Raw genomic sequence first — 24,750 nt, 5'->3', positions numbered from 1 at the left:
CAAGTCAATTTCGACTCATAGCGACCCTATAGGACAGAGTAGAGCTGCCCCATAGGATTTCCTAGGAGCAGCTGGTGGATTCAAACTTGCAACCTTTTGGTTAGCAGCCAAACTCTTAACCACCTCACCAACAGGGCTCCTTTTGGATCATAAACTTAAAGATAAAAGCAAGAACTGTAAAAATTCTGTAGGAAAACACAGAAAATCTCATGACTTTAGGGTAGGCAAATATTTCTTGGGATTTAAAAAGAAAAATAATAACAGAAAAAATAAATTGGACTTCATAAACATTTTTAAACTTCTCTTTTTCAAAAAATATCATTAAAAAATGAAATGGCAAGCCACAAATTGGGAGAAAATCTGAACACTACGTAGATATCTAAAAAAGAATTTTTGTCCTGAATATAGAAATAACTCTTAAAACTCAACAAGAAGACAAAAATTCAATTAAAAAACAGGTTGAAATTGGAACAGATGCTTCACCAAAGAAAATATACAAACAACCATTAAGCAAGTAAAAAACATTCAGTATCTTCAGTCATCAGAGAAATGCACGTTAAAATCCCATAAAGACCTCTGCATATTTATTAGAATGGCTGAAATTAAAAAGACTGACAATACCAAGTGTTGACAAGAAGGTAGAGCAACTGGAGTACTTATACATAGCTGGTGAGAATATAATATGGTACAGCCATTTTGAAAAACACTTTGGTAGTTTCTTAAAAAGTTAATAAGCACACACTCACCGTATGTCCAAGCAATTCTACTCCTAGACCCATAAAAATGAAAAGTGTTTTTTTTCTCCCACACAAAAACGTATATAGAAAAGTTTATAAAAGCTTTAACTGTAATAACCAAAAACTAGAAATAACTCAAATATCTATCAGCAGGTAAATGGACAAGTTGTGCTATATTTATACAATAGACTACTTTTCAGCAGAAGTAAAGAAATTGAACTACTGATATGCACAACATGGTAAAACCTCAAAAATATGCTGAGCCAAATAAGCCATACTCCTCCTACCCTCCAAAATAAGTGCACATACTGTATCATTCCATTTTTACAAAATCCTGGAAAAGGCAAAATAGATCTCTAGGGACAGAAGGTAATCAGTATTTTTGTGAAGCTGGGTATGGGGAGAGAGGATTGACTGGAAAGGAACACAGGGGAATTTCTTGTGGTGGTGAAAATGTTCTTTAACTTGATTGTGGTGATATATGAGCCAGGGCTGTTTGGGCAAAGCAACTTAAAAATATTAGGGAAAAAAAGCATAACAATTTAAGAGCATTGTACACTCAAGTTGTTTCACAAGTGTCTTTTAGTTCTTGTGCTGATTTAAAGGAATCCTAATGGAAATCATAAAGGATATATTATGACAGCGTGCAGTATGGCAGGTGCCAAACACAAGGCCTACAGCCCTCACTCAGATAGGCATTGCCATATATTTTATTAAATTGGTAAAATTTACTTTCTGTTGTTTATTAAATTAAACTTTATTGGGTATAATTTACATATAAATGAATCCTTTTAAAGTATACATTTTGATAAATTTTGATAAATGTTCCGTCCTTGTAAGTATCACCAACCAAAACCCAAACCCAATCTGTTGCCTTTGAGTCAATTCCGACTCAAAGCAACCCTAAAGCACAGAGTAGAACTGCCCCATAGGGCTTCCAAGGCTGTAAATCTTTACAGAAGTAGACTGCCACATCTTTCTCCTGCGGGGCAGCTGGTGGGGTTTGAACCGCCAACCTGTTAGCAGCCAAGCGCTTAACCACTGTGCCACCAGGGCTCCTCTGTAAAAATCACCACAATTAAAGTAAGAATCAGGCTATGAAGGATAAGTAGAACATTTTACCAAGTAGACTCACAGAGAGGGCAAAGTTATTCTAAGTAGAGGGAAAGGTGAAAACAGAAGGCAGGGGTGAAACAGCACATTCAGAACCTAGAGAACAGGTAAGAAGTAGAGACAAATGGGGCTGGAATGATGAGCCAATTCCTAATACCTTTTTCACACCTTTTTCTTAAGTTAGTGTTTCTTTGTTCAACCAAATTATTCTGAGGAATCTGACGGGATAGGAATGAAACTGATCGGGGTGCTGGAGCCAATTGCCACTCCCTTCCTTCTCTTCCTATTCCCCACCACCTACCAGGATCCTGAGGACCTATAGGGTTCTTTGGAGTTACACTTTGAAAATCTCAAATTCTGGTCCAATACTTTAAGAGATAACAATTGGTCCAACAAAAGAGAGAACTGAGGCCCCAGGTGGTTAAATGACCTTTCCAAGGTCAAAAAAAAAAAAAATCCCGTTGCCATCGAGTCGATTCCAATTCATAGCGACCCTATAGGACAGAGTGGAACTGCCCTGTAGGATTTCCAAAGAGCGGTTGGTGGATTTGAAGTGCTGAGCACATATGCTAAAATTGGAACAATACAAAGAAGATTAGCATGGCCTCTGCCCAAGGATGACACTCGAAATCCAAGGTCACACAGTTATATATGGTTGTGCCAACCCTTAAGTGCAATTCTTCTGGCATTTATTCCATTGCTCATTCAACTACTTTTTATGTTTCAATTGTTTTATGTCTCATCTATAACATCTTATACCTTTAAAATGATTTCTTTAATAGAGATCTTCCCTCCGAGTTGTACCACCTGCACCAAGCTAAATTATTCCTCGGTGTTTACACCTTTCAAATATTTATAGACCGCCATCTTGGCACTCCTTAGTCGTCTGTCAGCCTCGTTCTGTGTACATACATAGCTCCTTTACTCTTTCTGTTCACGTCAGTTTCTCCAGTCCCCTACTCATTGGTACCATTCTTCTCTCTATGCCTAGAAGAGAACAATTTGAGTATATTCCAGATGGGAAAAAATAACCCCAACATGTTGTAACAAGGGAGAGAAAACCGCACTGAGTAGATGAAAGGAACAATCTACAGGTTAATTAGTAGTATGCTCACAAATGTGTGCAGTTTTGTTTCAGAAATAAAGCAAGCTGTATTTGTTGTAACTATCTCTTCTTTGAACTTAACAGAATGTTGATAATGCCAAGCTGTGTTTACAGTCCAGATTTTTGCTAAAGACCTTCAACTTTACACTCCCTCTGTGTGGTATCTCTTGCTCAAGACAGAACTTCAAATAAAAGCATGGAGCAGGAGCTGATGCAAGAACCCATTACTGAGCTTATCTGTTTTTGTACAGTTTCTGTGGATTTACATGGTTTCTGGAAGCTTCCTATATGCCTTAGTAAGGGAGAGCACTTGACTCTTCTTGCCAATTATTAAGCTCTTGGGTGTTAGTCATCCTGTAGAAATTAAATGTGTTTACTGAATATAATAATCTAAAAGTGGAAACTACATTAGTACAAGAGCAATTGCCCAGAAATACTCCCTGGACATAAATAGAACTTGCCTATTACCCGGTCTTCTCGTTTCTTTTATTTCATGACTCTTAAAGCGTTTCAACAAATATGGGGCTCTTAAAAGGTTGTCCAGATACCACTGTTGACTAGATTATCCTTACCTTCAGGTAGCCTTAATCTTAATTCAGTTTGTGTGTTCCTTCTATAAAAGTTATCTTAGAATGAAAAATGGAAGACTGAGAAGATCCTTAAAACATGCTGAATTCAATTTATTGATTTTATAGATGGGAAATACAGAGAGAGGATACGGCCAGCCCAGGTCCATGGCTTCCAAAGGCAATGTTCCATTTTTCTAAACCCTCATGTGGTTCAGAAAGTATTCCTTCAATCGCAAGCACATCCTCCCCATAGAACTTTCTGTGCCTTTCTTTTGTTCCTCTGTCTGATGAGCTCATAGGCTCTAAGCTCCTACAGGGTGGAAATGTGATTTCTTGCTGTGTTCTTATTATAAAGCATTGCCCTGCATCTCAGAAAGGATGATAGCCAGTGGAGTTTATTAGAATGGAATTTAAAGTTCTCTACTTTCAAACCCAGTGATTCTGCTCATTTGGAGGTGACAAAGAAGGGCAACTGTTTATTTCCTCTCTCTTGCACAAAGCAGGACTACGAAAGGAGTTATTCTCTGAATGAAAATGGAGAGGGGGAAAGTAGGAGCCATCTCATGTTTTATTCAGATGTTAACAAAGAAAATTGAGAAGTGTGTTTCCTTAAAATTGACACCATTTTTATCCCAAACATTCTGGTAAGTGATAGCAGATGACTGTGCAAGCTTCTTGAGAGAGGGGAGTTTTTTTTTTTTTTCCCCAGGAGCGTTGTCCCAGTGGGAAGTATTACCTAAAAGTAATACACTAATCGCTTTCAATCTTGCATATTTTCACATACTGTGTGCATACATACGTGTATTAATAACTGTTCCCTAGATGTCACTCCAGTGCTCAGAGTGCTCAGCATTGCTATGCAAGCGCTGGAGATGGAAGCAAGCCTGCAGCTTAGCAAGGCAGGTTTTACAGAGACGCGAGGGTGGCGGTGCCCTGAGGTTGTAAGACTCCGTGCCTGTGGGTCTCCCTCTGAGCTCTGATATAACATCACGTGTCAAGTACTCATGACATCCATCTGCCCACTCCACTGAGAATATAAACGGCATTGCCTACATTTGTAAGGAGTGTGTATCCTCAAAAGCTATCCAGTCACCTGATGACTGTATTTCATCTTGGAGATTTTGCATAGGACTTCCTCAGAATGTTGCCTCTGGCTGAAAGCCCCAGATCTATAAGTACACTCTGCTCTGTTGTGCATGTGATTTATGTTGATAACCATAATATCATAATAAAAACTTACATTTTTATGATTTTTATTTCATCTTGGAAGAATTCCTTGTATTTTATTTTCCTTTATAATTATACATACACACAAATTAACAAATATATATATATATATACACACACATACATGTATATTTGTATGTATGTATGTTGTTGTAGTTAGGTGCTATCCAGTTGATTCCGACTCATAGCAACCCTGTGTACAACAGAAAGAAATACTGCCTGGTCCTGCACCATCTTCACAATCGTTGTTATGCTTGAGCCCATTATTGCAGCCACTGTGTCAATCCATTTCACTGAGGGTCTTCCTCTTTTTTGCTGACCCGCTACTTTACCAAGCATGATATATTGTTGTTACGTGCTGTTGAGTCAATTCCAATTCATAGCGACCCCATGTGACAGAGTAGAACCGCCCTATAGGATTTTCTAGGCTATAATCTTTACTGGAGCACATCGATTGGTCTCTCTCCCATGGAACCACTAGTGGATTCAATTTGCCAACCTTTTGGGTGGTAGCTGAGTACTTAACCATTGCACCACCAAGGCTCTTTTTATTATATATTTATTCCCCCCAGCATGCTTTTAGGGCCTGAGTGTGGAGATTACTGTCCCTGTTTCACAGAACCTGTGGCTCAGATGGATGAAGTAGCTTGCCCAAATTCACCAAATTCCTCACAGATTATATACGATGCAGACTAGAACCCAGCCCTTCTAACCGCAGATCTGCCGCTTATTCCACTTGAGTTGTTTTTATGATTTAAAAAAAAAAAAAAACTGGAAACCTTTTAGAAAATGAAAGGCTGTCAGTAACTCCAGCGTATATAACAAATCTGGCCAGACGGGCCGTGGTCACCAGGGGCCAGTGTTAAGGACAAAGCTCCCAGAGCCTTGTCCTCTGTGGCCCCAGGCACCTTGCAAAAGCATCGCTACCCAACATCCTGCGGCCATTCCTTTCGATTTTCCAAACATACAGATGTGCAGAAACACACCGGGGTGTTTGAGAGGGAAATGGAATGGTGTGCTGGATCCGGTGATCATGCCGTTAGCCTAGCGCTGGAGCCGCGTCACTACTGCTCTTGCAGACTGTGCAGTTGTCCCCACAGTGCTCCCGCTTACAAGAAATTTACCCTTTGTGTGAAGGGAGAAATCATGCTCGGGCAACAGCGCCTACTAGTGGAAAGAAACTAATATTTGAGGAAGCACACCTGCTGCTGAAAGAGCACTGTACTGAGACCTGGGAAACCTGCGTTCAGGTCTCAGCTTTGCTGCTGGTTTGCTAAGGGATCTTAATTAAGCAAGGAGCTGCCTCTTTCTGAGCGTTGGTTTTTGCATCTGTATATGAGGAGGGTGGTCTGAGTTTTGTACACTTGTATTGAATCCTCTTGACAGTGTATTTGTTGTGGGCATTTGAGCCAAGTGGAGAAACCAAAGACCAACTGGCTTCTCAGTGAAGTGGTGCCAGGATGAGAATGTGGCCCATCTCTGGTCCAGTGCGGTGTGCGAGTAGCGTGGTCAAGCTCAAAGACGACTGGCCTTGGAGCCAGTTGAACTGGACTTGAATTCCAACTCTGCTCCGTCTCAAGGCATACACAAGGTTAACCCCAGTTCACTCATCCGGAAAAGGACAGTTGTCTTAGGCAGTTCTTAGAGTCTTTGTAAGACTCAGATGAGCACGTGGGAATTATGAAGTTCTTTGTCAACTCACAGGATTACCCTCAATCAGCATGTATTAGAAATTTAAGAGAAGAAATGGTGGTTGTAACTTTCATATTTTTCACGTTTTCGTTTATATTCTAAATTGTATCCCTCCTGGAGGCAGAAACTGTAAGGTAGAAGTCTTAGCGATTACACAGATGCCTAAGATAGGAAGGAAAATAGAATCATTGGATAAAATGGTAAGTGAAATACTGATTCATTTGCATAAAGGTTTAAATATACATAATACAATTATCCAGAGGATCTGTTTAGTGTTATCACTCTTGCTTGTCTGCTTTCTTCTTTTTTGAAGCAGGAAGGTAAGAGGGACCATTGAGAAAACCGAATGCCCCTTAACAAGATGAGTCATACATCTCTATCAGCAAACCGTGGCTCCCGTTTTGTCTTATTGTCAATATGTTTATTACATGTTATATAGGTGGATTCCACCTCATTTGGAACATATTCCTTTGCCTAAGTTCTGTTTGTTGGATCTTATATGAGTTTAGGTGGTCATATGCCGCATATTGGACTACAGTTCTATAAGCCATTAAACCCTTTAAAGTTTCTTTTTTTTTTTTTTCATTGTTAAAATGATAATGATAATAATCCCTTCCTTGTCTGTCTCCAGGGGCCATTGAGAGGTCAAGTGCATTAATGAATAATTAATTTTAATCATTTTAATATAAAGCACTGTATACATGTTGTTTTTAGTTGCAATTAAGTTGGTTCTGACTCATGGCAACCCTGTATACAACAGAACAAAATGTTGCCCGGTCCTGCACCATCTTTAAGATCATTGGTACGCTGGAGTCTGTTGTTGTGGTACTGTGTATTTTTGAGTACCTTCTAAACTAGAGGCTCGTTTTCCACTAGATCAGACAATATCCTGTTGCAGTTCATAGAGGGTTTTCATTGGCTAATTTTTGGAGGTAGATTGCCAGGCCTTTCTTCCTGGTCTGTCTCAGTGTGGAAGTTCCACTGAAACCTCTCCACCATGAATGACCCTGCCAGTATTTGAAATACCATTGACAAATCTTCCAGCATCGCAACAACACATAAGCCACTGCAGTAAGACAAACTGAGGGAGGACGGTGTATAAATATAATCCAAACCAAACCAGTTGCTGTCAAGTCAATTCCGACTTATGGTGTCCACATGTATGCAGAGTAGAACTGCAGTCAGTAGAGTTTTCAAGTCTATGACCTTTTGAAAGCAGATCTCCAGGCCTTTCTTCCATGGCGCCTCTAGGTGAGTTTGAACCACCAGCCTTTGGATAAACAGTTAAGCGCTTAACCATTTGTGCCACCCAGGGACTCCTTGTGTATAAATATAAGTGGTGCTTGTTACCATCATAGGGAAGATTGGAGTTGTTATTGGGCATTGAAATTCAGTAGCTTTAGAAACACCCCCTTGGGTTAGCTCAGTGTTAGATTTGCTGCTTTCTAATAGCCAGAATAAATTTGGAGATTTCCCGCCACAAAAGCTAAAAGTAACCGAACAAATAAGGAGTATTTTCCATGTTTGAATGGAGCTCAGGAGAAATACAGATTCCCACGAGAGATACCATGGAGCAGATCTGAATCATAATTCAGAAATAATCGTTGCAATAGCAGTTGTTAACTGTTCTGGTAAATATTGATTTTTCTGTTAACAGAGCAATCATGAAATGAATTTTAAATATAGAAAAATAGATTAAAAGTTAAGAGTGGGAATATGAAAGTTTCCATGTGTAGATATTAACTTGAAGGGAAATCTTACTTAAACCAAATAGATGCTAATATTCCTGTCAGGGACGTTCTAAGATTTATACAAGTTTCTTGCTAGGCTGGATGTTTTTAGGAATTTTGGAGCTCTAAAGTAATAAGCCAGCCTAGAAGAGTGGTTAAGTGGATGGGTTTGGAGCCAGACTGCCTGGGCCCTAATTCCAGCTTCAGTATTTAAGTCTGGCCTTGGGCAAGTTACTTAATGTCTTTATGCTGTCATTTCTTCAGCTATAAAATGAGGATGTTGATAAGACCTACATCATAGGGTTGTTGGGAGGAGTACATGTGATAATACATTTAAGCAGGTAGAATAATACCTGGCACATAATAAATGCTGAATAAATATTGACATTAGTAGTATCATTACTCTGGGGTCCACAAATTTTTGAAGGACTGGTGTTGAATTGCTAGCACTAAATTCTATTAGTTAAATATTGGTAAATATAATTCATACATAACTACCTCAAAATGCAGCTGCCCAGCAGAAGATGAACTAGATAAATGGCATCTCTTAAAATTTAAATATCTTTGCTCATCAAAAGACTTCACCAAAAGAGTAAAAAGAGAACCGGAAAAATTGTTGGCTATGACATATCCGACAAGGGTCTAATCTCCAAAATTTATAGAAAACTTCAACACCTCAACAATAAAAAGACAAACAATCCAATTAAAAAATGAGCAAAGGATATGAACAGACACTTCACCAAAGAAGACATTCAGGTGGCTAACAAACACATGAAGAAATGCTCTCGATCATTAGCCATTCCAAATCCGTTGCCCTCGAGTTGATTCTGACTCATAGCAACCCTATAGGATGGAGTAGAACTGCCCCACAGGGCTTCCAAGGAGCAGCCAGTGGATTCTAACTGCTGAGCTTTGGTTAGCAGCCAAGCTCCCAACCACTGCGCCACTAGGGCTCCTGTTAGCCATTAGAGAGATGCAAATCATAACTACAGTGAGATACCATCTCTCCCCAACAATAATGGCACTAATCAAGAAAACAGAAAATAACAAATGTTGGTGAAGTCTTGGAGAGATTGGAACTCTTATACACTGCTGGCGGGAATGTAAAATGGTACAACTGCTATGGAAAACAGTATGGCGCCTTCTTAAAAAGCTAGAAATAGAAATACCGTATGATCCAGCAATCCCACCCCTAGGTATATACCCTAAAGAAATAAGATCCGTGACACAAATAGACACATGCACACCAATGTTCACTGCAGCATTATTCACAAGACCAGAAAGATGGAAACAACCTAGGGGCTCATCAGCAGATGAATGGATAAACAAACTGGTACGTACACACAATGGAATACTACACAACAGTAAAGAATAACAGTGAATTCTGCAAAAATCGCACAACATGGATGAATTTGGAGGACAGTGTGCTGAGTGCAATAAGTCAGTCACAAAAGGACAAATATTGTATGAGACCACTATTTTAAAAAACAAGAAAAGATTTACACACGGGAAAAAAAAAAAAACTTTCTTTGATGGTTACCAGGGATGGGAGGGGCAGGGAGGGAAAAATACTAACTAGGTAGAAGACACATGTTAATATTGGTGAAAGGAAAGGCAATACACGATACGAGGGAAGTGGCCCAACATGACCAAGGCAGAGGAAGACACAGAGAGGAACGCCGAGAACAAAGGGCGACTACAGTCATTACTGTACCATAGACGATCCTGCAATAATAGTTTTAACAAACAGTAAATTACAAATAGGTGCATAGGTAGACAGATATGCTAAAGAGGTGTGGGAGGGTATAAGGTGACACACCCAGCTGCAGATACAGGTTTGGTTGTGGATATTTCTACATACAGAATGATAGATGCTGCATGTGTATTAATATAGACAAGAGAGCACACAAGGGGCACAGTCATAGAAACTTCTTAGACAGAACCAAAGGCCTCACGGGACGATGTTCCTAGGCTCAGAAGCGAAGGACAGACTCGGGACGTCTACGTCAGTTGGCACAACATAGTTCAAAGTTGATGTTCTACATCCGACTTTGGTGAGTAGCGTCTGGGGTCTTAAAAGCTTGTGAACGGCCATCTAAGATACAGCTATGGGCCTCTTTCTGTCCGGAGCAAAGGAGAGTGAAGAAAAACCAAGGACGCAAGGGAGCAGTTAGTCCGAAGGACCAATGGACCACATGAACCACAGCCTATACGACCCTGACTCCAGAAGAATTAGATGGTGCCTAGCTACCACTGCTAACCTCTCTGACTGGGGTCACAACAGAGGGCCCCAGACAGAGCGGGTGAAGAATGTAGAACAAAAAATCAGATTAACAAAAGAGACCAGACTTACTGGTCTGAAAGAGACTGGAGGAACCCCCGAGACTATGGCCCTAAGAAACCCTTCTGACCTGGAACTGAAGCCATTCCAGGAGACCACCTTTCAGCCAAACAATAGCCAGGCCCATAAAAGAAATAGTAACACCCAAGAGGAATGCATTTCTTAGAACAATCCATTATAGGGGATCATAAGAACAATATTTGCCCAAAAGCAAAGATGAGAAGGCAGGAAGGGGTTGAAAATATGGACGAAAGGAAACGGAAAACCCAGGGCAGACATGAGGAGAGTGCTGGTACATTGCGGGGAATGCAGTCAATGTCATGGAACAGTTTATGTACAAACTATCAAATGGGAAACTAATTTTCTCTGTAAACTTTCACCGAAAGCACAATAATTTTTTTTTTTTTTAAATGCAGCTGCAACTATCCACGCATTATCGTCTTTAGAGAGTGGTGACCATTCTCTACGAGCTTTAGCAATTCAGATATTTTGAAGTTGGTCTTCACCTGCTGTAGTTAGAGGAAGAAGGAAGAGGGCCCCATGCAAGGCTCCTCAAGGCTATTATCTTCACTAAACTTCATGGTCAGATAGTTAGGGCAGTTATTATTATCTCATTTTTAGAGGCTCAGGAAAGGTTACTACTTGGCACAGACTGTGGATTCATTAAGTGCATTTTGGGTGTATTGACAGGTAGCTGGATAGATGACTCAACTCATCACCTGTCTGGTGAATGTGTCTACTTAGTTAATTTTTATTTATTTTTTATTTGTTTTTGTTTGGTGTTTTTGGATGCAAGGAACCTCATGTTCAGAAAATTTAGGACCTTGTTGAAGGCCCCATAGCTAGTAAGTATAAAACATGACTCGGTTCTTTCTGACTTCCTTTATACCATCTTAAGAAATATCTTTGTTAAAAGGTACCATGTATTATATCCAAAACTACACAGCAATGCTTTGCTTTTTGTTATTGTTTTATTGCTGCTTTTCTTGAGAAAGGAAGTTGTTGTCAGAAAGCTGTTCTCATGGCTACTGTGTGTGTGTGCATGATATTTAGTGTAGTGAAAGTTTCGGGCCAGAGTATATGGGGCCCACCTCACTGCCTCTGTCAGCCCAATATTGGGACTGCAGTTTCCTGGGATGTAGCTCCTTAGGGTAAGGACTTTTTGTTGGTGGTGGTGTGTGCCGTCAAGTCAATTCCAACTCATAATGACCCTATATGACAGTAGAACTGCCCCATAGAGTTTCCTAGGCATACAATCTTTATGGGAGCAGATCGCCAGCTCTTTATCCCACAGAACCACTGGGTGGGTTCGAACCTCCAACCTTTTGGTTAACAGCCGAGCACTTAACTGTTGTGCCATCAAGTCTTCTCATACTAACCATTATTACCTTCTGTGGGTTCTCCAGGACCAGCTGCCCTTTGTGCAACACACATGCGCAGTTGTCTTTAGAGCAGTGGTACTCAAGCCCACTGTACATTGAAATCACCTGGAGAGTCTCTAAAAGTTAATTATTTCAGGGCCATCCCAGGCCAAATGAATCAGGATCTCTAAAAGTGAGGGTTGGGCATTAGTATTTTTTTTTTTAAAGCTTTCCTGATGGGAAGCCTGCGTTTGAGGTTCAACCCTTCCAGATCTGCTGTGAAGAATCCTCACCTGTAGTACTGGCTTCCCCACCTGTAGAGATCCCAGGCTGGGGGGCGGGGGAGTAATAAGTGATGCTGTACTGGCTCTTATTCTTCTTTTCTTTCCCTGGAAATAGGAATGGGCACATTCACAGGGAATACAGGTAATATCTGAGTTGTGATTGAATAATAAAAGTATTCATAGAAAAACCCACTCTGGTTAAGACTTAATTTCCAGCCTCTGCCCCACCGCATTCTACCTTTGAGATCTTGCCCAAGTGACTTAATGTCAAGTTTCTTGTCTATAAAATCAGGATTAATAGATAACGTTTGCTAGGATTAAATGAGCTTATACGTGAAGTGCTTAGGTCCATGCCTGGCAATGGAACAAGAAAAAGTGCAGTAATTTTCTTCTGCATTCTTTGTTACCTTTCTTCACAACTGCAGTATATTCAAGTCGGTGAAACATACTTGCTACTCCAACTCGATGTGAGGCTCTCCCTCCCCATTTACCACCCTCAAAGGTCCAGCCTAAGCAAATATACCTATAAAAAGTGCTTCCGTGGTAGAGTTCATCATAACTTCCCATGATCAGTCAGTCAGTTCAGTCTTCACTCAGATTATCTCATCTCATTTATTGCCCAGGCCTTTGTCTATCCATTCCTAATCTCTCTCCCTGACAACTTTGTTTGGTTTGGTTTTGTTCTCCCCCAACTTAATTTTTATTCAGAGTCCCTGGGTGGTGCAAATGGTTAAACACTCGACTACTATCTGAAAGGTTGGTGGTTCGAACCCACCCAGAGGTGCCTCAGAAGACAGTCCTAGTCATCTGCTTCTGAAAGGTCACAGCTTTGAAAACCCTGTGGAGTGCCACAGCAGTCATTGCTCCTTTTCCTGGTGTGTGTGTGTGTGTGTGTCTGTGTGTGTGTCTGTGTGTGTCTGTGTGTCTGTGTGTGTGTCTGTGTAGAGGGAAGTGAAGGAGAGAGGGGAACAGCCATCTCAATGCATCCATTGAAACTGCAAGCATTTCTGTAAGGACCATCTAAATAATAACATGGTAAAGTGTTATAATATAGATACAGAAGAGGCATTGTTGGTTTAGTGGTAGAATTCTTGCCTTCCATGCAGGAGACCTGGGTTCGATTCCTAGCCAATGCACCTCATGCGCAGCCACCACCCCTCTGTCAGTGGAGGCATGCATGTTGCTATGATGCTGAACAGATTTCAGCAGAGCTTCCAGACTAAGATGGAACAGAGAGAAAGGCCTGTGATCTGTTTCTGAAAATCAGCCAATGAAAAGCCTGTGGATCACTACTTCCCAATCTGCAATGAATCTTGGCAATGGCACAGGACTGGGCAGCGTTTCTTTCTGGTGTGCATGGGTTTCCATGAGTTGGGGGCTGACCTGATGGCAGCTAACAACAACAGTATAGATTCACAAGCAGAGTTAAAGAACTGGGTTTGTCACACAGCCCAGATTAAGAGATAATGAAAACTCCAGTAGTCACAGAGCTACATGGTACTAGCCATAGGAGACTGCATGTTGGTACATTACTTTAAGGCAGAGTCCCAGAAAATAGTGAAAACTCAGTTTTATGTGTGACATAATATGTGATATCACAGCTCAAATGGCTAGCAGTTGACATTTTTTGTGGATCCTGTATTATCAAGGCCATACAGCAGGGCTAGATGATAAATTCATTGATGCCACACAAAAAAAGCCTGTTCCACAGAAGGGTGTCATGGATGGAATTATGTCCCCCAAAAAATGTGTGTATCAATTTGGCTGAGTCATGATTCCCAGTATTGTATGATGGCGTACCATTTTATAATCTAATGTGATTTCCATATGTGTTGTAAATTCAGTCACTATGATCTAATAAGATGGATTGCGGCAGTTATACTGATGAGGTATATAAGATTGGATAGGGTCTTAAGTCAATCTCTTTTGAGCTATAAAAGAGAGAAGCGAGCAGAGACACATGGGAACCTCATACCACCAGGAAAGCAGTGCTGGGAGCAGAGCGCATCCTTTGGACCTGAGTTCCTGTGCAGAAAAGCTCCCAGACCTTCCTCCAGAGCCAACAGAGAAAGCGTTCCCCTGGAGCTGATGCCCTGAATTTGGACTTGTAGACTACTGGACTATGAGAGAATAAACTTCTCTTTGTTAAAGCCATCCACTTGTGGTATTTCTGTTAAAGCAGCACTAGATGACTAAGACAGAGGGCTTCTTATTAATTTAAGTAAACTACTTTCTCTGGTTCAGTGCTATTTTTTAATGAGAAAATTTACTTAACTCTGTTCCTGTATGTTTCAAGTGGGTAGAAACAAACTAACACATAAAGACATGGCTTTGGGAGATTATTCTTGTTGGTGAAAACCAACATATATTATGATGCCACGGGGTGGGGGAAAAGTTCAGCCAATGCCTTGTTGAACACTGTGTCATTGAATTGTTTTGTATGCAGATGAAACTTGTTGGGACAATACTTATTGGTTTTTATCCTGAGAGGCGGTACAGAAATAGGTACCCCTGGAACAGTGGCTCATCTCTACTGAACATTAGAATTTCCTGGGGAGCTTTTAAAAATTCCAATCCCAGGACATCCCACCCTAGACCACTGAAGTCAGAATCTCTGGAACACAGACCCAGGGAACAGTATTTTCTTTAAGCTCCCCAGGTGATTCCAACATAGCATAAGGTTGAGAGTCACTGTCCCAGCAGTTCAAGAACAGGTTGTTCTTACATGTACTGATGTACCGAACCAAACTGGTTGCTGTGGAGTCAGTTCCAACTCATGGCAACTCCATGTGTGTCAGAGTAGAACTGTGCGCCATAGCATTTTCAATGGCTGATTTTTTTGGGTGTCAGTCACCAAGGCCTTTCTTGGAGATGCCTCTGGGTAGACTCAAACCTCCCACCTTTTGGTTAGCAGCCAAGTGTGTTAACCATTTGCACCACCCAGGGACTTTGTTAGTGCTACAGGATCCCATAAAATAAAAGCTTTAGTAACTGGAAAATGCTATCATCCTAGAACCTTCAGTGATGTCATATGGGCCTGTCACATAAAGGACCCAAACTCATTCTCTTTTTATACCTTTAGTGGAAGATAATTTCTGAATCAGCTTAATGGGAGCTGTGCTTTAGAAAGATAATTCCAGTGGCTGTTTGTAGGATAAATTGGAACAGGCTTTGTTTGTAAGAGTCCTATACCATCATTTCACTACCCTTATATAACTCTGTTGATTCGACTTCTTGACCAGGAGTTTTTTTCAGAATATATTATAGAAAGTGCTTAATGAGAAGGCACTGATATATCATACAGTTGGCATTTAGAACTTCAATTCATTATAATATTTAAAGATAGAATATTAATTTTGCTTGTGCTTAAGATTCTAATGTAAGTCAAATAGCAAGGAGGACATGAAGAAAAATGTGACTGGGCTTGATGTCTGCATAAATTTGCTATTTTATGTTTGATCTTGACTAATGTGCAAATTTGGGAGTATGTAACCTCTGATCACAATGGCACCAACTCTAACAATGGCTATGGACGTTCTTTAATTACCGCCTCAAAAACAAGTGGTGTTTGCAAAAGAGGGTCTATGGTCTATCCTATTAATGGTGCAATGGTACAGGAAAAACAATTTTTAATAAAAAATGTATTTTTTTACATTATAAAAGGAATAAATTCACATTACCAAATCAGAAAACTGGAACCAATACAAAAGAATACCCTTACCCCATACTCTACCTCCTTTGCTCCGCCTGTTGCTTTGTCTGGAATGTCATCTGTCACCCATGAAATTCCTAAAAATGACTTGTCCCAGTTCTGTCTCACCTCCCATACTTGACTAAAGTAGTCAGACAGCCATAAAGCCTTTCCATTTGTAAGAGGAGGTAAGTCAGAGATAGCAGAATAATCAGGAAGCCATTGCAGTTGCCCAGTGAAAGATAACAGCCTGATTCAGGTGGTAGGCATGTGATGGAAGGGCAGGGTTTCAGAGAACATTACAGAGATTGCTGTAGATATGGTGGGGGTGGACATGAGGGACAAGAGGAAGCCATGGCTGACTCCACAATCAAGGCAGAGAGAGAGAGATACACACGCAAATATACATTCGTACATACACACAAGCTTTTCTCTTGTGCTCCAAGAATCTTAATTCCTTGATGAAATTCTCCCCAAGGTGTCCGTTCTTCTGTCATTGGGCAGAGCTAAGTATTGCCAGCAAGCTCCTGGGTCTGATCTTCAGCTTCCTGCAGGCCTCTGATCCACTGTGTCTCCTTTCTGTTCTGATGCCTTGCAATGTAATACCATTTCCCTGGGTTTTCTTGTTTAAAAGTGCAGAAATACTTGTCTAAAAGACAGGCAGTAAGATCATGGTGTGCTTTTAGTCTAAATGGGCACACCAACCCAGGACTAAGAACAAGAAGGCAGGAGGGGACAGGAAAGCTGATAATGGGGAACCCAAGGTCGAGAAAGGGAGAGTGTTGACACGTTGTGGGGTTGGCAACCAATGTCACAAAACAATATGTGTATTAATTGTTTCATGAGAAGCCAATTTGCTCTATAGTCTTTCATCTAAAGCACAATTTAAAAAATTGCAGCATAAAAAAAAAATGATGTATGGTGTAAGCCCCTCTTGAGGCAAGGATGTGCTATGCTTGAGTTTCTTTCCATTCTGAATGCCTCCCTATAAGACAGAGATTGTGAATTTTTGTTAATGTGAAAAGGGAACATTCGGGCACCTTTTCTGTCCTGCTGAAATGTAGGGCTATTTTTATTTTTTGTTCTTTGCTGTTTTTCTGTGCTTGTGATTTTAAAGGTGCCAGACTGACTGCCCTGGAGGCCGGTGTCCCTGATTTCTTCCAAGAATAGAAGAAGTACACGAGAGGCAGCAAATCTGATTGTATCTGGGTCCAGCGCAGTCTGACCCACTCTGGAAGAACATTCCCCCGAAAATAAAGAAGTTTATTCCTTAGAAATACAGTCCATCTGCTTTCAAAGCTAAGGCGAGAAAACCTTGTTTTGCCAGGACCCAAATCAGTGCAGAATTTTAGGATCCACGAAACCACCCCTGCTCACTCATCTTTGGAGGAACTAGAATGTTTTTCTCTCTTCCATCTCTGCTTGTCAAAATTCCATCCTTTAATATCAGACTCAAATGCCTCTTTCTCCACGAAACCTTTCTTGAGCCCTTTCAGATACTTTCTTCTCTCCACATTTCTGTAGCACCTTCTCATATGGTCCTTTGCACGTTGGGTCCTGTGGTTGTTGGATGTACATACTTTTATAATGACTGTAAAAGGCAGTGATCTTGTCTAATCCATTTCTGTGTATCCCACAGAAGCAGAACATTGTACTGGGTGAAGAAAAGGCACTTGGATTGTCTGTTGAATAGGTGAAAATCTCAGTTTACCTTTTCAGACTGACCTTTAAGGCTCTGCTCCAGCCTTTCTTTCTAATCAGTAATAGCAGTTGACTCCTAGAAGCTCATGGGTAGCTATCAGCCTGTCCATAGACCGTGTAGGCTCAGGCTCTTGGATTCCAGATATTAAACTTTGGGCATCCATGGTCTGGATCAGAATTGCTACCTCTGGCTGCCTGCTAGACCTCCATGGCCAGCAGTTGTTAACATTTAGTGAGAACTATTTTTTCCACAGAGTGTGGTCCACAGAGCATTACTATTCCCTGGTAGACTAAGTAGTCCTCTTTGAAGTTTAGAAAGGGAAAGAGTAATATTTTTTTTTTTAATTTTGTTGCTTGCATTTAAAATATTTGAAATGTAAAATTATAATTTTCAAAAGAATCCAATGTGCTTTTAATAATCATTGCATTCTTAAAAGTTGCACATGTATGACAAAACCTGTGGTGATTGGTGTGTTTTAACCAATGTTCAGTAACAGTGCCATTCAGCTCAGAGTATTGTCATGTCGTTTGTACTTTTTACTTCTGCTGCTAAACTTGCATTTTTTAGGATTACTATTGTATTGCATTATTTCTTCAAGTTCACCAAAATAGATCTGCAATGTGAATATGGTTCATTGAAGGAAAAAAAAAATAGTGACAACAATAGTACCAGAAAACCATTTCATAATAACATTCCCATTGGGCTGAGCCGCTGCTGAAGACCTCTTTAAAGTGTTAAAAAAACAAAGTTGTCACTTTCAGGATTAAGGTGTGCCTGACCCAAGCCATGGCATTTTCAGTTGCCTCATATACATGAGAAAGCTGGACAATGAATAAGGAAGACCAAAGAAAAATTGATGCCTTTGAATTATGGTGTTCGCAAAGAATATGGAATATACCATGGACTGCCAGAAGAGTGAGCAAATCTGTCTTGGAAGAAACACAGCCAGAATGCTCCTTAGATGTGAGGATGGCGAAACTTCGTCTCATGTACTTTGGATGTGTTATCAGAGGGGGCCGGTCCCTGGAGAAGGACGTCATGCCTGGTAAAGTAGAGGGTCAGTGAAAAAGAGGAAGACCCTCAATGAGATGGATTGATACAGTGGCTGCAACAATGGGCTCAAACACAGCAACGATTGCAAAGATGGCGCAGGACCCCAGGTAGTGTTCCCTTCTGTTGTACATAGGGTGGCCATGAGTGAGAGCGGACTTGAAGATACCTGACAACAACAACAACGTGGACTGGTTATCCAGTTGCCCCAATTCCCAGTACGTTTTCTGTTATGAAACATTGTCAAATGGTAGCATCAGTTCTCAGAATTTTAGCATCATTGTCAAGCACAGCACAGTGAACTTTCAGCAAACCAATTGAGTATTTTTTTTTTCCAGAGTGATCACAAAAATAATGTCATATGAAATAACAGTTTTGTTACTGAAGGCAGGAAGTCCAAAACTGTAAAGCCATCCTTCTAAGTTATACATCATTCCAAGTTATACATCATATAATAAAAACAGGTACAAGTTAAGTCTTGGATTTGTTGCTGTTGGTTGGTTCTTAGTAGCTTGTGAGAACAGCCACAAAGTTTATTACAAATATTGTACAAAATTATTTTATCGAATGACAAGGATATGATATCAAGACTTCATAATAGTATCAGCTTTGTAGAGACAACTGAATTTCCAAGAGCACTTGGTATCTCCAGCACTTGATTTTACTTACACCTTATAGAAAGAAATTAATAATGTATAATTTGGGCCATACTTTAAAGACACATCAAATCCTGCAACAGAATATAGGGGAATACTTTCCAGGGCCAAATGCAACTAGAGATGATTAGAAGTATATTTGCCTCTTTTCTTCCAAATTGAAACATTTAGCTTTCTCATATTTGAGTGTGAAACAGTTGTCAATCCCATGTGATGGAGTGCTGAAAGGCAGTCTTCAGTGAGAAATCGCTACGTGATGCTAGATCTGTGTTCAATCTTGATGCACAAAACTAATAAGAAATATAATGTAGTGGTTGAGAGCATAGATGCTGAAGCTAGACTCCTTGAGTTTGAAATTACTTAACCACTTTATGACTTAGTTCCCTCAACTATAAAATGGAATAATAACTGTCCCTACCTCGTAGGGTTGTTGCGAATATTAAATAAATTAACGTATATAAAGCACCAAGAACAATGCTGTAAAAATGGCATGGCAGGAGGCATCTGACCTCTTCTCTCTTCACATTGGGGAAGGAGAAACAAGATCAAGGCTGATTCCTATGAGGCGGAGGTCAGACATGCCTCCTCTCTCCTCCATCTTTACCAGTTCTGACACCAACCGTCCCTCCCACGGTGCTCTGTGCTTTTCTGCTGGGTTCGCTAATGCATTGCAATGGCCACACAGAACACTCTCTCTCTCTCTGTCTCTGTCTCCTGGCAGGGATCCCAGGTCCAAAGTATGCACTCTACTCCTGGCTGTTCTTTTTTGGTGATGTGAGATCCTCTCCTTCTCACCTCTGGGATGGTTCATTTCAAGCCCAGTGGGATGGCAAAACTGACCAGTCCCCTTGGTGGGCCGCAATTACCTTATTAGCATAATCCCACCCAATCACTTGGGCAGGAGTTATAAGACCATAGCGAGAAAGGCCACACAAAAGCAATCCATCACACTGCAAATGCCTAATATATATGAAGCATTATGTTTGCTATAACTTATCAGTAAGAGCCTGAAAGTTCTTCCTGACATTTCCAGTGACCTGTAATTACATATTAGGATTTTCTAACTTAGTAGAAATAAAGATTAAGAAGGGAAACTGAATGTGGAGCCGGATATAGATATCTTGGTGAAAATTGCAACTAGCATCATGCCTGTCACTGATCAAAATATTTCTATTAAATTTTATTGTTATTATTTGGAAATTAACATGATTTTTTTAAACCTAAATCCGGTATCCATATGTAGACCAGATGCCCTATTAAGTGATCTAAAAATACTGGAAGTCTGTAGAATGCTGGGCTGAACAATGGCAACCAGGTCCGGGAGGTGACTCAAAACTCTACAGTATATGGAATTGGTGCAGAATTTAGGGATGTTCAAATAAGAACCATTGCGGAGGCAATGATAACCTAACTCTAATATCTTGAAGGCAGTCAAGTCCAAGAGAGATAAGACTTGATCTGTGAGGCTGCAAAGACAGAAGTAGAACTATTGGGTAGCAGTTAGAGTGAAGAGGCATTTTTTGGTTCAAAGTGGGAAAGAACTTCCTACCAGCCACATCTGTCTTGAAAATAAAAGGAGCTGCCTTGTGATCTGCCTGCCCCTAAGGGCTACAGCAGAGGTTTTTACAAACAGGGCTTTTGTGAAGGGGATTAAAGTTTGAGTTTGGACCCCATTCCCTCACAGTCTAACTGGACGCACAGACTTTCCATGGAGAAGGGCTTTCCTAGACTGTTTGTAGAGCCTGCCTTCCACTCCTAGCATCCCGAATCATGTTCCTTTTACACTTGCCTGTGAGATTAGAGGCAGAGGAGGTGTAGTGGAATGAGCACTAGACTCCAGATTAGGAGACCTGAGCTTTACTCAGTTACTTTCTGTGGAACTTTGGGCTGGAAGGGTTAATTTCCTCAACTGAGTCATGTAAAAATCCCCATCATGCCAGTCTTATAAAAGATTGAAAAATACCAGTTGCCTCTGAGTCAGCTTCAACTGATGGAGACCCCATGTGTGTCAGAGTAGAACTGGGCTCCGTAGGGTTTTCAGTGACTGCTTTTTTGAAAGTAGGTCGCCAGTTCTTTCTTCTGAGGCACCTGTGGGTGGATCAGAACCACCAATATTTGGTTAGCAACCGAGCATTTTAACCATTTTCACCACACTGGGAGTCCTTTATAAATGATAAACCTGTTGTCCTCCAGTCAGTTCCTACTCACGGTGACCCATGCGTGTCAGGCTAGGACTGCACTCTAGGGTTTTCAATGGCTGTCATGTTATGGAAACTGATTGCCTGGACTTTGTTTCGTGGCACCACTGAGTGGACTAGAACCCCAACCTTTTGGTTAACAGCTGTGTGTATAACCATTTGCACCCCCTGGGGACTCCTTTACAAAGAAAAGATGGTAGTGGCTATGCAGGTGAACATGTCAGTGGTGATTATGGCGATGGTGGTCCTGTTGATGCTGCTGACATGACGAATCTTGTGTCTCACTCACACTGGCTTATTAGAAGGACTGGAGATGTTCTAACAATGAATCCCCTTTCTCTTTCAGGCCGCTGTGCTCGCTGTGGGGAAAACGTAGTTGGGGAAGGCACAGGCTGCACTGCCATGGATCAGGTCTTCCACGTGGATTGTTTTACCTGCATCATATGTAACAACAAGCTCCGTGGGCAGCCCTTCTATGCGGTGGAAAAGAAAGCATACTGTGAGCCCTGCTACATTGTAAGTTCTAGATTTGTTCCTCGGGTGTTTGGTACAGACCTCATCTTTCGCTGGAATGTAACCATCCCACCGTTCTTTCTCCCCAGACCTTAAAAAACATGTATGTGAAGTGAATCAGCACGTCTTCATTTATTCCTTCTTTCTGTGCCCTGCTCATTTGAGGTCAGAAAGGGATGGGGCTGCCATTCAGTTGGTGGTCTGCTGGGAAGGTCCTCCTCCTGTGACTTTCAAGCATGTACTTACAAGCTAGCATGTTTCTCCCTGAAGCATCAGACAGCTTCCTAAGTAGCAAAGTTGCACTTCTTGCTATTAGACCTCACCCTACATTTGGAGTTCCCAGTGCTTTTACGGAAACTTTGCAGGGCCTCTGGACTCGTCAATGTTCTGTCAAACTCCTGGGCCTTTGAATCACCTCTTAGGCTACCCAGGATGTTCTTACTTCCCATTCCCCAGCAGACTTTCGGTGATGCAAACAGAGACACCCTTTATACGGAGTACCTTAAAGGGAAGTGAGCCCCACACATCTGTCAGTTTATCGTACTGTGGTGGCTTGCATGTCACTGTGATGCTGGAAGCTATGCCACCAGTACTTCAAATACCAGCAGGGTCACCCATGGTGGGCAGGTTTCAGCTAAGCTTCCAGACTAAGACAGACTAGGAAGAAGGACCTGGTGCTCTACTTCTGAAAAGAATTAGCAGTGAAAACCTTATGAATAGCAGCAGAGCACTGGCTGATATAGGGCTGGAAGGCACTCAGAAATAACAGCGATGGTGAGGGTGGCTCAGGACCGGGCCGTGTCTTGTTCTGTTGTTCATAGGATCACTATGAGTCAGAACCAACACAGTAGCACCTAACATTACATAACATGAAGGGAAATGAATAGTGATGCTGGCTGAGCTAATACGTGTTTTCTTTTTTTAAAATAACACAACTATATTTTAATAACATAGCTGTGTGACTCTAAAAAATACTCATAGTGACATTATCTTAAATTTTTTGCAAGGTTACCTAATCTACCCATTAAATTGTCCTCTGATAGAGAGATGTGAAGAATGAGCACAAACTTTTTTTTTTAACCTAAAGTAAATATCTTTTCTATTCTTCTGCATGATTTTAATCTCTGTTTAACACTAGCTGGAGCCCTGGTGGTGCAATGGTTAAGTGCTACAGCTGCTTACCAAAAGATCAGCAGTTTGAATCCACCAGCCACTCCCTGGAAACCCTGTAGGGCATTTCGCCTCTGTCCTATGGGGTCACTATGAGTCAGAATCAGCTCGACGGCAACAGGCTTGGTTTTTGGTTTTTTGGTTTAACACTAGTTAGTGGGGGAAAAAAAGTAGTACTTTTTTACAAGCCCACAAAATATGTATGTTTTGTCCATCAGCACCTATACATTTCAACATAAAAGAAGCCTTGGGTGCAAGATATTGGAAGCTGTACATAACACTGCAGATCCCCAAGGTTCAAGTTTATTGCAGAAGTTTCTGACCTGGTTGGTTTCTTCCAATAACTGACATGTCTGAAGCTCTTTGCAGCCATGGGGTCTGCAGCACAGATCTAAAATTTCTTCCAATTAAGACTTTGTAGGATTTAATGTTGTTTTGCATCTTTTAGGTTGAGTTTCACTTCCATTTTTCTCCCCAGTGGCGACTTCAACGCCCATAGTGTCATTATACGGCCACAGAATGATGGTGCTAGAAGGAAAATCTTAAGATCATTTGCCTACATCTCCTCTCCTTAGGAGCATGAACACAGAGAGGCAGAGGGAAGGAGTGACTGTGTTCTATCTTTAGGTCACAGCCAGGCTTGTATCCGGTTGTTCATGGTCCTAGTCCCATATTCTTTACAGACACCACACAGTTTTAGTTTGCCCGGACCATGAACACAGTAGTATCCTGCTGATCTGGAATCACTGTGGAAGGAGCATTTACACAGAAGGGAAAGTCTAGTAAACAAAAGCTTACCTCTTTAGGAAATGAGAATATTTCAGATATCACTCCTTGAAATCTTTGTTTTAAACTGAGAAGCGTTACGTATCTCTCTGCCTTTGTACTGATTGTAATTTGCAATGGCTTGGGGTCATCACTGTGAAGTTATGTATTGCAGAGAGCTCTATGACATCGACGTCAGCACAGCCTCTGGAGACTCCTATGGCTGTTTGTCCTTACGCTAAGTGACCACAGACTGCTCTGTTTTTTGTATCTCTTGTGTCTGTTATTCATCCCTTTTATGACTAGATTGTTGGTTCTTGCTACTTCAGTGATGCTCTTGTGGCAGGCCTCTTCAATTACTCTTTTCATCCGTTATGAGCTAGGAATCATATAGACAGTGTTGGGAGATAATATAACATAGTGTTAAGAACATGGGTTTGAATTTGGCTCTGTCACTTAAAAGTTTCGTCTCCTTGGGAAAGTTACTTCAACTTGCTAAGCCTCAGTTTCTTTGTCGGCATAATGGAGGTAATTGAAGTTTTTACCCCAAAGGGTTGTGAAGAGTCCGTGAGACAATTCTTATTCATATAAGGTATACTCAGCTTGTTCAGGAGATGGTGGTGGAATTAATGTTATTCTGAGATCCATTTTGATAAGATTTGTGGCTTTATTTAGTATCTCTGAGTGTGAAGACCTCGATTGTACAGTGAGGAAAATTGTGTTAACCTCTCGTAAGTCCTCCCTCCCATTTTTAAATACTTTGCTTGCTTTCCCCAGTGTGTAACAAGATGGAAGAAAGTCTTATCTGACTACATAGTGGGTTTCTACAGTGTGTGGGTCCAGTTT

At 41.0% G+C, this 24,750-nt stretch overlaps 1 protein-coding gene, 1 non-coding gene and 1 pseudogene across 11 annotated transcripts in view; all 3 read left to right on the top strand.

Moving 5' to 3' along the window:
• The window catches only part of LPP (LIM domain containing preferred translocation partner in lipoma), a 756,943-nt gene that overhangs the window by 627,178 nt on the left and 105,015 nt on the right, over positions 1-24,750 (top strand). For all 10 annotated transcript variants that reach the window (XM_023736780.1, XM_023736775.1, XM_023736779.1 and 7 more), the window contains one exon: positions 21,803-21,972. In XM_023736780.1, coding sequence (XP_023592548.1) covers positions 21,803-21,972 — 170 coding nt within the window. The remainder of the gene's footprint in view (positions 1-21,802; positions 21,973-24,750) is intronic.
• LOC111821617 (uncharacterized) lies at positions 2,404-2,501 on the top strand (annotated as a pseudogene).
• TRNAG-UCC (transfer RNA glycine (anticodon UCC)) lies at positions 13,225-13,295 on the top strand. Its single transcript has one exon. It is a non-coding gene; the product is annotated as a tRNA-Gly (tRNA).

The sequence above is a fragment of the Trichechus manatus genome, unplaced genomic scaffold (assembly GCF_000243295.1).
Source record: "Trichechus manatus latirostris isolate Lorelei unplaced genomic scaffold, TriManLat1.0 scaffold00092, whole genome shotgun sequence".
Lineage (NCBI taxonomy): Eukaryota > Metazoa > Chordata > Mammalia > Sirenia > Trichechidae > Trichechus > Trichechus manatus.
Note: the sequence above shows the minus strand (reverse complement) of the source record. Positions and strands in the feature narration are given on the sequence as shown.